The sequence below is a fragment of the Candoia aspera genome, chromosome 5, assembly GCF_035149785.1.
Source record: "Candoia aspera isolate rCanAsp1 chromosome 5, rCanAsp1.hap2, whole genome shotgun sequence".
NCBI lineage: Eukaryota > Metazoa > Chordata > Lepidosauria > Squamata > Boidae > Candoia > Candoia aspera.
In genome coordinates, this window is record NC_086157.1 from 37,295,958 (window position 1) to 37,311,596 (window position 15,639).

The following is a 15,639-nucleotide window of genomic DNA, read 5'->3' on the forward strand; positions in this document are numbered from 1 at the left end:
CTAGCTTGTTGCTTTCCAGATGTGATGGATTTCAACTCCTATCATTCTCAGTCAAGGAAACACCAATTAAGATACCTATGCTATCTGTAGGAGATAAACATCTGATTAAAAAGAAGTATGAAGACTTGATGGCCGGGGTGGGGTGGGGCTTCCCAAAGGTGTGAAGCAATGACAGGATAATCCTTGCCTTAGAAAATTGATCTAAGATGTGGACCTTAAAATTTGAGCAATTTAATTCTGGTGCTACAGGCAGCCCAAACTGTTTAGAACAGCAGCATCCACAGGAATTAGAGCCTTCAAACCTAATTCTACCACCTTAAAATGGGTCCAAGAAGCATGCAATGTGGTCAGCACAAAACAGATATAACATAATTCAAATGTCCACCTTCTACATAAAGAATCTTGTGGCACCTTAAAGACTATTAAACATTCATTACAGCATAAGCTTTTATGGTCTGCAAAAGTGGATTGTAATTCGTGAAAGCTGATGGCATAATACGTTTGTTAGATTTGAGGGAGTCTTTCCATTTATGGTTAAGGGAGTCTTTCCATTCATTGTTACAGAAATCAATAAATGTATAAATACTCTTTTAAGTCTAAGTTTGCTGAGACAGCCTTGAATGAATGGTATCAATATAATAAATTATATTTATTTTTATTGGTGATTTAAGAGGAACGGAAGCACAAACAAACAAACAAACAATATGATTAGAATGACTGGCAACGTGGGTAATCGGCTTGCCTGGAGTGAACGTGAGTATCCATTAAATAGCTTAATCCTGAAATTCCTACTAGACATGTCTAGTATTTCTTGATAAGCTACGAAATAGCATGATATAGTAGTGTCTTACAGCAGTGGCTGTGAAGCAACAGTGCAGTAGGACAGTGTCTGCTTCCTACAATGGCTGGAGGGCATCCTTGGCATAATTACTCATTCCATTCACTCTAACAGTCAGGACCAAAGAATTATCGTAGGCAACGCTTGGATGGTAATACAGATTAAGATCCCCACTAGTGCTTCCATCCTCCCTGCTGTGGTAAGCAGGCCACTTGCAGAAGCTCCCAGCTGATTTTGCCTTTTCTCTTCCTTTTTTCCCCCTCTGCCTAGAGTGCCATGGCCTCTGAAGACCCAGGAAGTCCTTCACTATTCCTGGAGACATTGAAAGAGCTTTCAGATGTTTAGGGCCATCATTCTCAGAGCTTGACTCTTTGAGCAAATGGCTTTACCAGGAGGCATATGATCCACTCATGTGGTCTATTCACCCCAAGGACTATCCTCAGTGACTAGTTAGTTTGTTGATGGTAGAAGTTCCCTGTGCTGCTTTGCTAGGATTGATGAAGTCTCCTTAATTTGTATGAGGAGCTAAGGGACCCACAGGATGGAGCAACACAGAGGAGAACAGCATTTTCCTCTTCCTTCTTAATCAAGGCACTCACCCTCCATCTGGATTTTTACTATAGATCAGAGACATAGTGCTTGCCAAGCACTCTCCCTTCATTCCCAGGGGTCTCTTGTCTACAGAGTGTTCCAGGAAGGTCTGCCCTTAAAAGAACCTAGAGATAGCAGTGGAAATCCTCCTTTGAATCTTCACTCTCTTCCCTGCAAAGGCCTAAAAGGAAAAGGAGCGCAGCACATGCAGTCAGTTGAGGCAGGGGAGAACATTACCTTGGTTGGTAGACATGGATTCCCTGGATGCCAATGCTACCAGCGGCTCTGACTCCTCCAGGCTTTTAGAGAGGAGGGAGAACCACTGGAGGAGAATGACCATAGGGAATGGCCCTCTTGGACTCTTACATAGCACTTCTTGTACAACTGTTTCACATTTGGGCCCACAAGATTCTTTGTCGCAGGGGAAACCAATCCCAGCTTCCCACCAACTGGTGGTTAGACTCAGGAATGTCCAGAGCCTTCTATATAGTGCCACACCAAGCAGTGGGAGTCAGGCGGCATATACTGTACATATAATAAATAAATGAGTATCTCTTTGCCAGGCACACTGAGCAAGAATAATCAGGACCCAACTATAAATATAGCCCTTCCATTACAGCCAAATGCTACTATACTCTCTCTCCACAGGCTATCTCTGAGACCTTAAATGTCCCTCTAGTAGAAGTTCCAGTAGCTTCCTTGATTTGAAGCGCTGCTTCAAGGAATCCACTCCTTAAAATTAATGAAAATCTTACAGCATCAGCACCTTTTTTTCAGGCTTGTGCTGAAGCCTGTCAAACTTGCTTTAATGAATAGCAGGTGAATGTTGTCCTGTACAGGGACCAAAAACACTTCTTTCAAGTCATTTTTGAAGAATGCACAGTCCTACCTGTCTGTACCTAAACTGGCCGGGAAATTCTTTTCTACTGCCACCAAGAGTCTCGACCCAAATCTTGGTTCTGCTTGACAGAGAGAGGGAGGCACAACCCAGCTAAGAATAGCCTTCATTCACAGTAGAAAAAAGAAAGTTAGTGTTGGTTCCCTGTTTTGTTTTATGGCAGGGCAGTGAAACTCAACTCTTGGGCAAATGGAGTGATCCCATATGGTGCTTAAGAATATTCTAGTTGCTCTTTAAAGGAAGCCACCTATACCATGATGTTTCGTAGTCCAATCTCTGTGAAGAGAGCAATGTTGGCCTGTTTTGCTGGAATTAAACAAGGATAGAAAGTATTGCATGGTAGCAGAAAGAACTAGGAGAGGAACAAGAAATGTGAAAGACAAGAGAAGATGCAATAAGAGGAAGTTGGGAGAAAGGAATTTTGGACAACAGAAGGGCAGAAAAGAGGGGTACGTGAGGAAAGGGCATAATCAATACTGTTAAAAATACCGTATTTAAAGGGAAGCTGTAAGAGACAATAGAAAGTTTGTGGCTAATGCAAGTGAGGCAAAATAGAAAGCTTGAAAGCAAGAAGCCAAGGAAACAGTGAATGCAAATGCAAGGAATTTAAGAGCCCAGGCTTTGAGAAAGCAGGACTGAGTAGAAGCCTTCCATGTAAGTCCAAAGAATAAGTCTATGTGCTTCTGGCTGGAAGGAAGTGGATGGGGGAGGAAGTCTTGGATGGTAAAGGACTGTTTCCTGTGAAGTAAGGAGAGATTCTTTCGTAGAACAGCAGTTTCTGCAGAAATCTGGGGACAATATGAGGAAGAAAATGTGTATGCATGGAAATACTTCAGGATAGCACAATGGACTAATTGGGTATATATACTGTACATACAAGAACCATTCCATGTGTAAGGATACCTCTACATATATGGAAAAGAGGCTGGGTGGGTTTCTGCTAAGATATGTTGACCAAGGTCCTTGTTTGTACCTTCCTTTATTCTGATAAAACAAGTATTATGTTTGTATCTTCTGTACCATAATCTCTAAAAGACTTCTTCCATCATTCCCTCATTTCAGTTTCATCCCAAATAATTTCATCTTTTTTATTTTTCATCTCATTCACTCTGCTGGAGGTCTCCTGGTTTAGCCCTTCTCACCTACTTTTGAAACCATTTTTTCCCATCAACATTGTTCTGTATTTTCTTAGCCTCTTTTAAAGGTTCCTTGCTCTTTGACTACCTACTTTGCAACTATATTATTTCCACTGTACACATTTTAGAGTATCATTTTATCACCATCATTATTGCAGCACTCATTCCTGTATCTCCATTTTTATTCATCCACAGCCTCTTATTTCATAAGTCCACCAAGCATCCTTTTTTATAGTTCTCATTAGCAACTCTGTAACATAAGCAGCTTCTCTTTCCTTATGTTTGTTTGCCATTCATTCAATGGGGAGATTAATCTATTGTGTTATACTTCTTCATACAGGAGTTGTACTTTTGCTTTCTCTTATTATATAATTTTTACTCTATTTTTTTTTCATGTCTGTCTTTCTTCCCAAGATCTGCTCTTGACCCTGCCAAAAAATTGTCCCATGCCTTGAATCACTCAACCAATTCTCTCAGTCTTCCATCATAATCATATAAATCATGTTTATTAATGCTTTCTTTCTCCAACTGTATGTAGGAATAGACTAATCCTTAAACTACAAATTAAAAAACAACAGGGCTTTTTCTAAGCAAATACCCAACAGTCAACATTCTCATTCATTCTTTGGTCTCTGAATGGCCCAATCACTTTCCTTTACTCTTTCATATTGTTCCCATGCATTCATGCCACCTAACCGAATACTTTTTCCCCTGAACTTCATTCATTCAGAATGTTGCAGTTTCCCCCCAAACCTGTTCTTTCATTACTATTCACTGAATTGTAATATGTATCTATCACCATCCTATATTTTCCATTTTCATTTGCATCTACAATAATCTAGATGACATGAATTCATACTTTCTGATATATATTTTAGCCCTTTCATAACTAAACCTATATCTTCATTTCCCTGCATGTATTAATCAGTTGCACAAGATCTGAGGTAATGCTGATAAGCAAATATTAAGTTGTGCAAATAAAGTATATCAGAATTAATTTATTCCTGTACTAGATTAATTAGATGTTATTGTTTTTGCAGGTTGGTTATTTAGACTTTCATTTAACAAAATTGCATAGACATTTCAGTAATTTTCAAAAACTTATTTTGGAGGAATGGAGCAATCAGCTATTAATCATGCTGGCTGGAAGTTCTAAGATCTGTAGTGTGTTGCAGGGATATTATTACTTTTACTACTGAGTACTTTGTGTGTGACAGCTTTTAAAAAAGAAAAGATAAAATAATAGCTAGGGAAGGAAGGGGACATCTAAATAACTTTGCTATAGATAAAGCTTATTTCCCTTTACAGAGGTTGTTTTTGATGGAAAGTCTAAAGAAGAGCATGGAAAATCTCAGTCACTTCTTGATTTTAAGAAAGCCATGGAAGCAAAAGCAAGGAGGACAAACGATGTTCAGTGGGATTTGGATGTGCAGCCTCTCATTTCCTCTGCTAGATGGCTTCATCTTCATGGGCTCAAGAAGAACAAGTTGACCTTTTCTCAGATTTTTTCCCAAATTGGATTCCAGCGCAAAGAAGGTATTTCCAAAACATGACCATGGAAAGCTGTCTCATTTGTGTTACAATCTTTTGCTTGTTTAGATGTTCACATGTTCCTTTAGTTAATAAGCAGCAACATGTGTATGAACTTGCAGCCTCGCCTTAGTGAAGTTACTACTTAATGAACTTGAGAGAGATTGGGATGCAGAAAGAATATACATGATGTAAATTACACATGAACAACACTTTTATATTGTAGATTATGTCTCCATCTTGGGAAAACTTGTGGCTTCACGATATGCAAATGGTCTGTATCATGAGTACAGGGCAGAATCTGATGGCAAGCTCTATAATGTAAGTGTGATATATTTATGTTTTATTAGAGCAATGAATTTCTTCCTTTTTTGAAAGAGAATATGTAGGCAGAGTGAAATAGCTCAAGCACAGAACTAACCTGTTTCTAGCATGTCTGCTACTTGCAAACATCTGAGGAATCTTTGAATTATGGACCATCCCCTAAAGCAGGGAGTAGAGCCTAAGGCACCAGAGCAAGATGTAGCTTCCCAAACTCTTCCCGAATTCCTTGGCCCTGTCCAAAAGTTGTGCAACTTTTTGATAGGAAACTAAGAAATACACAGGAATGATCCTGTTTAAATTTAAATTAAATCTAAATAATCTAAATAATACAAACCGTAATTTAATCAATTATGTCAAATTTAGTTTTCTCCTGGCCCTAACCACCAATTGGGTCCTTTCTGACTTGTTGTGATGTGGCCATGACAGATAATGCAAAGACCAAGTGTGTTCCATGGTGAAAAAAAAAACACCGTGCACCTCTTTCCTAAAGTGAGACTATGTCATGAGTGCCGTTGAGCTAAAGTCATCAGCGCAATGGCACACATGACAATGACAAGGAAATAAGTGAAGGGGCACAAGTTAAGTAGCCATCAACCCACAACGACTAACGGCTAACAAACAATAGCTAAACGGATCACGGAGCCACCCAAGCCATCAGCGGCAATACAACGGGGATCGCCCAGCTGAAAGCAATCAGCAGAAGAATGGAAACCTGATGATGGGCGATCCTGGAAACCCTCACCCACCGGCAGGGCAACGCATGGGACAAAGGGGGGTGACGTGACCGTGAGCGAGGGGGCGCTGACCGGCGCGGGGTATTTAAACCCCGCACCGGCGCGCTCCTGTCACTCTCAGCTTTTTTCTACCAACGCTGTACCTGCCCTGCAATAAACCAGAGCCTGATTCGCAAACCAGTGTCTGAATGTTATTCAGAGGGAGGCAGCGCATGACATAAAGCTGAGAGTCATAAACTCAGCCTCGCCGAGCCCCACCGGACGACAACGAGCCGCGGGAGGAGTAGACGGCGAGAAGACCAGCAAGATGAGGCCGGAACGGCGCGGGCAAGGAGGGCGAGCCGCGCGGCAAGAGACAGAGGAGGACCGACCAAGGCCAGAGGCACCGCGGACTCCCGGAGCCATGGACGCCCACCCCACCCGACCCGAGCCTCAGCTCCAACCCCAAGGGGAGATGGCGACGGAGGCAACCCGACCGCGGGAAGGAGCAGCACGACTTCCGAAACCAGCGGAGGACCCCGCGCCCCACATCGCACCCCAGCAACGGGCGTGGAGCGACAGCCCCACGGCGCTCAACACGGAGGAGGACGACGGAGACACCCATCAGACGGCGGAGGAAGCGGACCCGCGGCAGAGGGACGATGAACCCCGCCGGCAACCCACCCCCGAGGACGCGCCAACGGAACCGGCCCCAGCGGCAGCGCGGGCTGTGGACGAGGAGGCACGAGCTGAACTCGCGGCCATGCGGGCTTTAGCTGACGGAACTCCGGACCATGCTCCAGGCGCTTATGCCCCCCGCGCCACCCAACGACGTCCCCGCACAAGCCCACACCCCGAGCGAAGCATCGAACTCACACGGGCCAGCGGAGGGCCAGCAGACGGCACAGGCGGCCGACACCACACCCCGAGAAGCGAGAGGCGGGGCCGCACAAAACGCCCGGGCCCCAAAGGACTTCCCCATCTTCTTCGATGGGACCCCCACAAAACTCTCGTTTTTTGTGACCAACGCTAGGGAGTTCATGGGGAGGCACGGACACTCCTATGACTCCGAGGCCGACAAGATCGCCGCCGTGGCGATCAAACTCCAAGACAGGGCGGCGGACTGGTACGTCCAACTGTACGAGGCCAGCTCCCCCGCCCTCGCCACCTTCCCTGCTTTCATCAAAGAGATGAAAAACTACTTCGAAGACCCCCTAGCCAAAGTACGGGCGAAAAGCGCACTCCAAAGACTTCAACAGGGCACCCGCACGGTCCCTGACTACGCCCTGGAGTTCAAAGCCCTCGCGGGGAAGGTCAGCGACTGGTCCGAGACCACCCTGCTGGAAATCTTCAAAAGGGGGCTCAACCGCGACGTTCTCCAATGGGCCCTCTACCGCGACGACCCAGAAACGTTACACGGGTGGATCCACCTCGCGGGGAAAGCCGAACACGCGCACCGCACCTTCCTCATGACAACCACGGAAGACACAAACGATGCCGGGAAAAAGGTACCCGCACCACACGGGGGGATGGCCGGCCCCATATACCCAAAAAAGACGTTCAACCGGGAGCCCTGCGGGAGGTGTGGCAAATTAGGGCACAAGACGGCGGATTGCTTCGCCAACCGACCGCCGACCAGCGCGCCCAAGCCCACCCCGAAAATTAGCCCCAAACCACCCAACCCGGGGCCGCCGCCTCACCGCCGAATGACCGTGGCCACAGCGACACCGGAAGAGGGCTGGGACGCTTACGGGGGGGAAGAGGACAATACCGACCCCGACCAGCCGGCGGGAAATGCTCCCCGCCTGCTCTGAGACGCGTGGCGAGGCAGGCGGTGGGACAGCAACGCGGACCACCTCAACGAAACGACAAAAGCTCCGTAATATGGGCAGCAATTCAACTCTCTACCGGCAACGGAGCCACCACGGCCGCGGCACTAGTGGACTCGGGGTGCTCAAAAAACCTCATCCACCCCGACCTAGTCGCCAAACTCGACCTCCGCTGCTTCCCCCTCCCCACGCCGCTGGCATTCCACCAGCTGGACGGCTCTACAGCGGGAGGGAAACCAGCCACGCTACAAACCGAGCCGGTCACCCTGCAAATGGGCACTCACACCGAGCGCACATCGTTCGTAGTCACGCACATCGGACGGCCCATTGCAGTCCTGGGGATGCCATGGCTCGCGACAAACAACCCGCGGATCAACTGGGCGACCCGCACCTTCACATTCGGCGACGGCGAGTATCGAGCACCAGTTCCAGCCGGCAAAAGCAACCCCACGGTAGGACGAGCGGAGGCGACCACACAAGACAACGCCGCTACCACAGCAGACCTACCAGAACAATACGCCGACTTCTCCGAGGTCTTCGGAGAGGCAGAGGCTGACCAATTACCCCCCCACCGCAAGACGGATTGCCGGATCGACCTACTGCCCGACGTCCCCTTACCTCGACCAAAAATCTATTCGATGACCCCGAAGGAGATGGCAACCCTCCGGGAGTTCATCGATAAAAACCTAGACAGGGGATTCATAGAGCCAGCATGCTCACCGGTCAGAGCCCCCGTCTTATTCCGGGAGAAGAAAGACGGGACCCTACGGCTCTGCACCGACTACCGGGGCCTAAACGCGGCTTCCCTGTCCAACAAATACCCCTTACCCCTGGTGAAGGACATGCTCGCCCACCTGTCCACGGGCAAAGTCTTTTCCAAATTGGACCTTCGCGAGGCGTACTATCGCATCCGAATCAGGGAGGGGGACGAATGGAAGACGGCCTTTAACTGCCCCCTAGGCGCTTTCCAGTACAAGGTACTGCCTTTCGGACTCGCGGGGGCCCCTGGGGTGTTCATGCAGCTCATCAATGAGGTACTGCATGAACATCTGTTTAAAGGGGTCCTGGTCTACATCGACGACGTCCTTATTTACACAAAAACGCACGAGGAACATGTAACCCTAGTCAGGCAAGTCCTCGACAAGCTCAGAAGGGCGCAGCTCTATGCAAAGCCTACAAAGTGCGAGTTTCACAAAGAGCGCCTAGACTATCTGGGGTATCGAATCTCCGGGGACGGCATCGAAATGGACCCCGCAAAAGTCGAAGCGGTGCTAAACTGGGAGCGGCCCCGCAACAGACGGCAACTACAGAGCTTCCTGGGATTCGCGAATTTCTACAGGTCATTCGCCCGGGGGTTCGCTGAGATAGCCCTCCCCTTAACGGACCTCCTCAAAACCAAAGGGGTGGGGGACACCCGACGCGCCAAGAACCCAGGCACAGTGCTGAATTGGACTCCCGCGTGCCAGACCGCATTCGACAAGCTGAAAGCGCTGTTCACTACGGAGCCAATCCTCGCGCACCCGGACCCAGAACGGCCGTTCGTGGTCCAAGCCGACGCCTCAGACTTCTCCCTGGGAGCCATCCTGCTACACAAAGACCCCACGGGACTCCTGAAACCATGCGCCTACCTGTCAAGGAAGTTCTCCGAGACAGAGAGGCGATGGCACGTCTGGGAGAAAGAAGCCTTCGCGGTGAAATCGGCACTAGAGACTTGGCGACACCTACTCGAGGGAGCCACCCAACCATTCGAGGTCTGGACGGACCACCGGAACCTCGAGGCCCTACGAACGCCTAGACGCCTTAGCCCAAAACAGGTCCGATGGGCCCAATTCTTCAGCCGCTTTGATTTCCAGCTGAAGTTCATGCCGGGCAAGAAGAACTTCCTGGCCGACGCCCTCTCCCGACTGCCCCAAGACGAAGAGCCCGCCCCAGACACCATTGGGACGGTCCTATCCGCCTCGCAACTGGGGATGGCCGTGACCACCCGAAGCGGCGCACGGAGGCAGCTCGACTCTACGGCGCAGCCGACGGCGGGACAACCGGCGACGGAAAGAAGCCAACCGCAACTACCAGGGGGAATGCGCACGGACCTCGCCGCCGCCCTCAAAACCGACCCCTGGTTCCTGGCGAACCCCAACAAGGTAACAATGGCGCAAGACCTGGCATGGGGGGAAGGCAGAATCTACGTCCCGGACTCGCAATGCCAGGCGATCTTGCATAGGTCACACGACGCCAAGCAAGCGGGACACTTTGGGTTCCTCAAGACCCTACACCTCACACGGCGTCAATTCTGGTGGCCCGCGCTCAGGCGAGACGTAAAAACCTATGTGGCGTCCTGCCCAACGTGCGCTAGGGCCAAACGGGCACCAGGCAAACCCGCGGGGCTATTGCAACGGGTGGCAGAACCCTCCCGCCCATGGGAGGAAATCTCTATGGATTTTATAGTGGACCTCCCACCCAGCCAGAAGAAAACGGCCATTTGGGTGGTGAAGGACTACTTCTCAAAGCAGGCCCACTTCATCCCCTGCACGTCGGTCCCATCCTCACAACAGCTAGCCAAACTCTTCCTCATCCACGTGTACAGGCTACACGGATGTCCCGCACGTGTGGTGACCGACAGGGGCACACAGTTCACCTCCAAATTCTGGCGGGCCTTCCTGAAGCTGACGGGGACCCAACAGGCCCTATCTACGGCTTGGCACCCTCAGACGGACGGAGCCACTGAGGTTCTTAATGCCACCTTAGAGCAATTTATACGATCTTATACCAACTACCACCAAGACGACTGGGCTGAACTGCTCCCGTTCGCCGAAGTCGCATACAACAACGCCGTCCACACGAGCACGGGGAAAACTCCGTTCGAAGTAGTCTCGGGGCGCGACTTCGTCCCCATACCGGAGCTACCTCAACCCCCGGAACCCCAGGTGGACGCTAGCGACTGGGGACGGAAGATCGCAGAAGCATGGCCAGTAATCACGGCGGCGCTGAAGGAGGCACAGGCTGCCTACAAAGAGCAGGCCGACAAGCACCGGCGCCAACAACCGACGTTCCAGGCGGGGGATATGGCCTATCTATCCACCAAGTTCCTAAAGTCAACCCAACCCTCGAAAAAACTGGGGCCTAAGTACATCGGGCCGTTCCGAGTCACGCAAATAGTGAACCCGGTAGCGATACGCCTGGACCTGCCACACAACCTCCGGAGACTCCACCCGGTGTTCCACACCAGCCTCCTAAAACCGGCAACCACCTCCCGATGGCACCCAAGCACGCCACAGCCCGCACCGCTAATGATCGACGGGCAACACCACTTCGAGATAAGGGACATTCTCGACTCCCGCAAGCAACGAGGAACTCTACACTACCTGGTCAGGTGGAAACACTTCCCCCACCCGGAATGGGTGGCGGCGCACAACGTTAACGCGCCTGACCTGACCAGAGAATTTCACCGGGCATACCCCGACAAACCGCAACCAAGGTCAGCAAAACCAAACCCCCCCCCGCAGGCCCCCCCCCGCCTCCCGTGCCCCAAGGGAAAGGGCCCCCCCCAAGCCCGCGACTTGGGTGGACCTTCCCCCCCCCGGGACTCACTCCCCCCGCCCCGGGCCCACGGGGTGGTGACGAACGATCGCCAGCACCCTCCCCCCGCCCCCCGGCCGTGGGGGAGTGGCAAGCAAGTCAACAGGGCAACCTGGGGGCAACGCCCAGGAGCCACAACAAAGGCGACGCACTCTAAATAAGAAAAGAAGGGCCCTACCTGGAGCTGAGAAGCACCCGACCAGCCACGCCTCTCGCCTCGCTGAACTGAGCCAAACAAACAGGGTGTGGCTGGAGCATGCGCACGCCAGGTCAGGACCCGAGCATGCGCACCATGGACACACCCTGGGAAGACACGTGGCAGAGGGAGGAGCAAAGGGAGGGGCGACAACTACTCCGGCGGGAACTTTGAAAAAAAAAAAAAAAAAAATGTGGCGATTTGACAGCTCCACGGGGAAAACCCAGAAAACCGGGGGAGAACACTATTCGAAAAGGGGGCAGTATGTCATGAGTGCCGTTGAGCTAAAGTCATCAGCGCAATGGCACACATGACAATGACAAGGAAATAAGTGAAGGGGCACAAGTTAAGTAGCCATCAACCCACAACGACTAACGGCTAACAAACAATAGCTAAACGGATCACGGAGCCACCCAAGCCATCAGCGGCAATACAACGGGGATCGCCCAGCTGAAAGCAATCAGCAGAAGAATGGAAACCTGATGATGGGCGATCCTGGAAACCCTCACCCACCGGCAGGGCAACGCATGGGACAAAGGGGGGTGACGTGACCGTGAGCGAGGGGGCGCTGACCGGCGCGGGGTATTTAAACCCCGCACCGGCGCGCTCCTGTCACTCTCAGCTTTTTTCTACCAACGCTGTACCTGCCCTGCAATAAACCAGAGCCTGATTCGCAAACCAGTGTCTGAATGTTATTCAGAGGGAGGCAGCGCATGACAGACTAACAGAACCTTGGGTCAGAGACAAGGAGGCTGACAGAGCCTTGGTGGCCAGGGCCAGGGGAAAACTAAATTTGACATAAGTGAGAGAACAGAGATGTCAGACATTTATTCATTTTATTATTTATTAAACATACTGTATTTCTATGCTACCACAATCCAAATGACTCTCATCTGCGGTGTGCTGATGATACTACCCTGATAGCCAAAAATGCAAAGGATCTGCGAGTTCTAGTAATAAAAGTTAAGGAGCAAAGTGAAAAAAATAGAACTAAAATTAAATATAAAGAAGACCAGAGTAATGACAACAGGTAGAACAACCAGCCTTAGAACTGATAATGGAGATATCCAAGTACTGGATAGCTTCTGCTTTTTAGGATCAACCATCAGTAGCAGAGGAATAAGCTGTCAAGAAATACGCCACAGACTAGCACTTGGTTCAGCAGCCATGAAGGCCTTGGAAAAGATATTCAAATGCCACGATGTTCAATACTTACGAAGTAAGTATCAGAATGTGCAAACCATGGTGTTCTCTGTGACACTCTATGAAGGTGAAAGTTGAGCTTTGAAGAAGCAGGATAGGAAGACTATTGATGCTTTTGAACTTTGGTGTTGAAGAAGATTCATGAGAATGCTTCAGATAGCCAAGAAAACAAACCAATGGAACAAATCAACCCAGAGTTCTCACTCAAAGCACAAATGACCAGGCTTAAGTTATCTTACTTTGGATACAATATGCGAAGACCTAACTGTCTGGACAAGGCTCTGATGCTGGGAAAGGTGGAAGGAAAGAGAAGAAAAGAATTACCAGCAGCAATGTGGACGGACTCAGTTACAGTGGTGATGAGCACACTGTTGGAAGACCTGGAAGACCAGGTTAGGGACAGATCATCATGGAGAAAATCTATCTTTATGATTGCTAGGAGTCAAAATGACTTGATGGCACTCAATCAATCAATCAATGCTAAATAAATAAAAAATAATAAAATGCTTCAGAAATGGAAAGAAAATAAAAAAGGTAACATCAAATCAAATTGGGGAAAGTTTTACAAAATAGCTTGGTCTTTAACAGCTTTCAAAAGACCAGAAAAGAGGGAGTTAGCTTAATCTCCACAGGCTATTCCACAATGTTGGTGCAACAGAAAAGCAGCACCTCTTTGTCTCCATGCCCCCACCCCCCTGCCCCCAAACTCCTGAAAGTGTGGGATTTGTAGCACTTTCTCCCTGCTAGATCTAATTCAGTCAGGCTGAAACTGGATGATGAAGGTCATCTTGAAAGTATCTGAGTGTCAAGCCATGAAATGCTTTATAGGTCAAAACCAGCACCTTAAATCGAACCTGGAAACCAATTGGCAACTAATGCAGGGTCCACAAAGCTGGTGTTATATGTTTCCAATACCAGGAGACCAAAAGTATGGGGGCTCCTGCATTTTGAACCAACTGCAGTTTCCAAGTAGTCTTTATCAGCAGTCCCCAGTAGAGTGCATTACAGTAATCTAGATGGGTGATGATAAGGGCATGAGTTATTCTTGCCAATTCCTCTTTGGCAACATTATGACCGACATTAGTTTGATCCTGTGTACAATTATTCAGCAGATAATACTGTCACAAATTATTTTCTAAATCAGCAATTCCTCTTTCAATTAAATAAATTCAAAGGAGGACTGTGCTGGAAAATACTTTTGAAATATTTTCACAAGAACAAGCACTCTTTTGCCATTCTTGGTCTTTATCTAAATATTGATTGGGTAGTAAATGTATGTAAGTTAAAGGGCATTCTGATTCCAAACATTTGCACAGCTTATTGCCCACACTGGTCCTGAATAATATTTCTTGCAGAAGGATTCTCCAAATTGACTCCATATTGGAGAACTCAGTTTAATATGTCTTCAACAAACATGGAGCATGATAGGCCCTTACTGATCTGTCGGAAGGCAGGCAGGCAGGGAGGCCTTTTACATTTCTCAGCTTTTCCAGTCACTATCTTGAAATTTAGTATTCTCTTTTTATTAAAATACAGCTGACAGCAAAAAAGAGCCTTCTCCTTCATTTTGCAAATTGTCTAACTGGAATGATTGAACTGTACAAAGAAAGAATGGAGTGGCTAACTACTGAAAGTCGGCAGATTTTTGGAGTAATACAAGAACAGAATATCACTATTGCTCTGGATTTTGGAACGGCTTCTCTAAGTGAATTTAATCTCTGCCGAGAAGCCCTTTCTATGGTCTTAATGCAGCAAGTGGCCCAAATTGATAAATTTAACTTAATCCGGTAAGTTTTCTATATTTTATTAGTGAGATATGCTAAAAGTCTTTACCACTGTTCTTTAAATGGCAACAAGCTATTTGGAAAGACCTATAAAGTATAAATAGCTGAGGGAGAGAATTGCACATTCTTTGTGTATCTTTTAAGTTATTTCTGAGATGAGAAGAAATTCTTCTCTGTTAATTAGGCATAATAGAGGTGAGCAACTCTTTGGCTATGATGGGAAAGTCCAAGAAAACTAACTGGAGGGGGGGCAGTTCCTAAAAATTTGGATTACTGCCTCTTTCCTCATTTGTACAGTGTTTCCCAAGACAAGTGCCAGACTCTGTGAGTGCGCAGAACTTTGTCACTAATGTGCAATTCTATCTGAGAGTCTGAGGACATGTTCTGGACATTTGGCACCCGGATCATATGTCTGTCTAGACATCAGAGAATATCCCTCTCCCTTCTGGTCCTAGGAATTCCCAGACTGAAAGCTGGGCAGGGACAATATATGTATTGCTTCCTCTTGGTCCTCATAAGAGGATAATGTAGCATTTCCTCCAAATATTTTAGTTGCTTCCTTTGCAGGGGGGCTCAGGATCTCGTGAAATGGCAAGAGAAGGCCGTTTCTGTTACGAAGGACTCTATAGAAGCTGCCATTGAGTGGCTCTGGATGATGGAATACGTACCAGCTGTTTGCCACACCGGACCTACAGAAGCAATCTTGCAGGCATTGTTTGATCATACGGTAATCTCCTATTTCCACAAGTCTTCAGTTAGGACTAAGGATACCCCACTGAGAGTTGAACTGCAAGTACTACAGGAATGAATTATGAAGGGCCCAAGTACTAATAAAAGAACATGGGATTTAGTTAAAAGGAATTTCTTTCAAGCTGGTCTGCAGGCTGAAGTTTACCAATAACAGATGTACATGACAGTATCCTGTTCTGAAAGCAGAAGCTTTGTTTCTAACTTCCCATGGAGCAAGGGGGAGAGAAATATTTCCATGACTCCAAGGAGCTTTGAAATATATAGCCCTGGT

The 15,639-nt window shown here is 48.1% G+C and overlaps 1 protein-coding gene across 1 annotated transcript in view; it reads left to right on the forward strand.

Annotated features, from left to right (window-relative positions):
* Positions 1-704: 704 nt before the first annotated feature.
* Positions 705-15,639, forward strand: part of VWA3B (von Willebrand factor A domain containing 3B) — a 94,894-nt gene continuing 79,959 nt past the window's right edge. Inside the window, 5 exon segments of the mRNA XM_063304363.1 lie at positions 705-753; positions 4,772-4,999; positions 5,220-5,314; positions 14,371-14,621; positions 15,186-15,345. Coding sequence (XP_063160433.1) covers positions 705-753; positions 4,772-4,999; positions 5,220-5,314; positions 14,371-14,621; positions 15,186-15,345 — 783 coding nt within the window.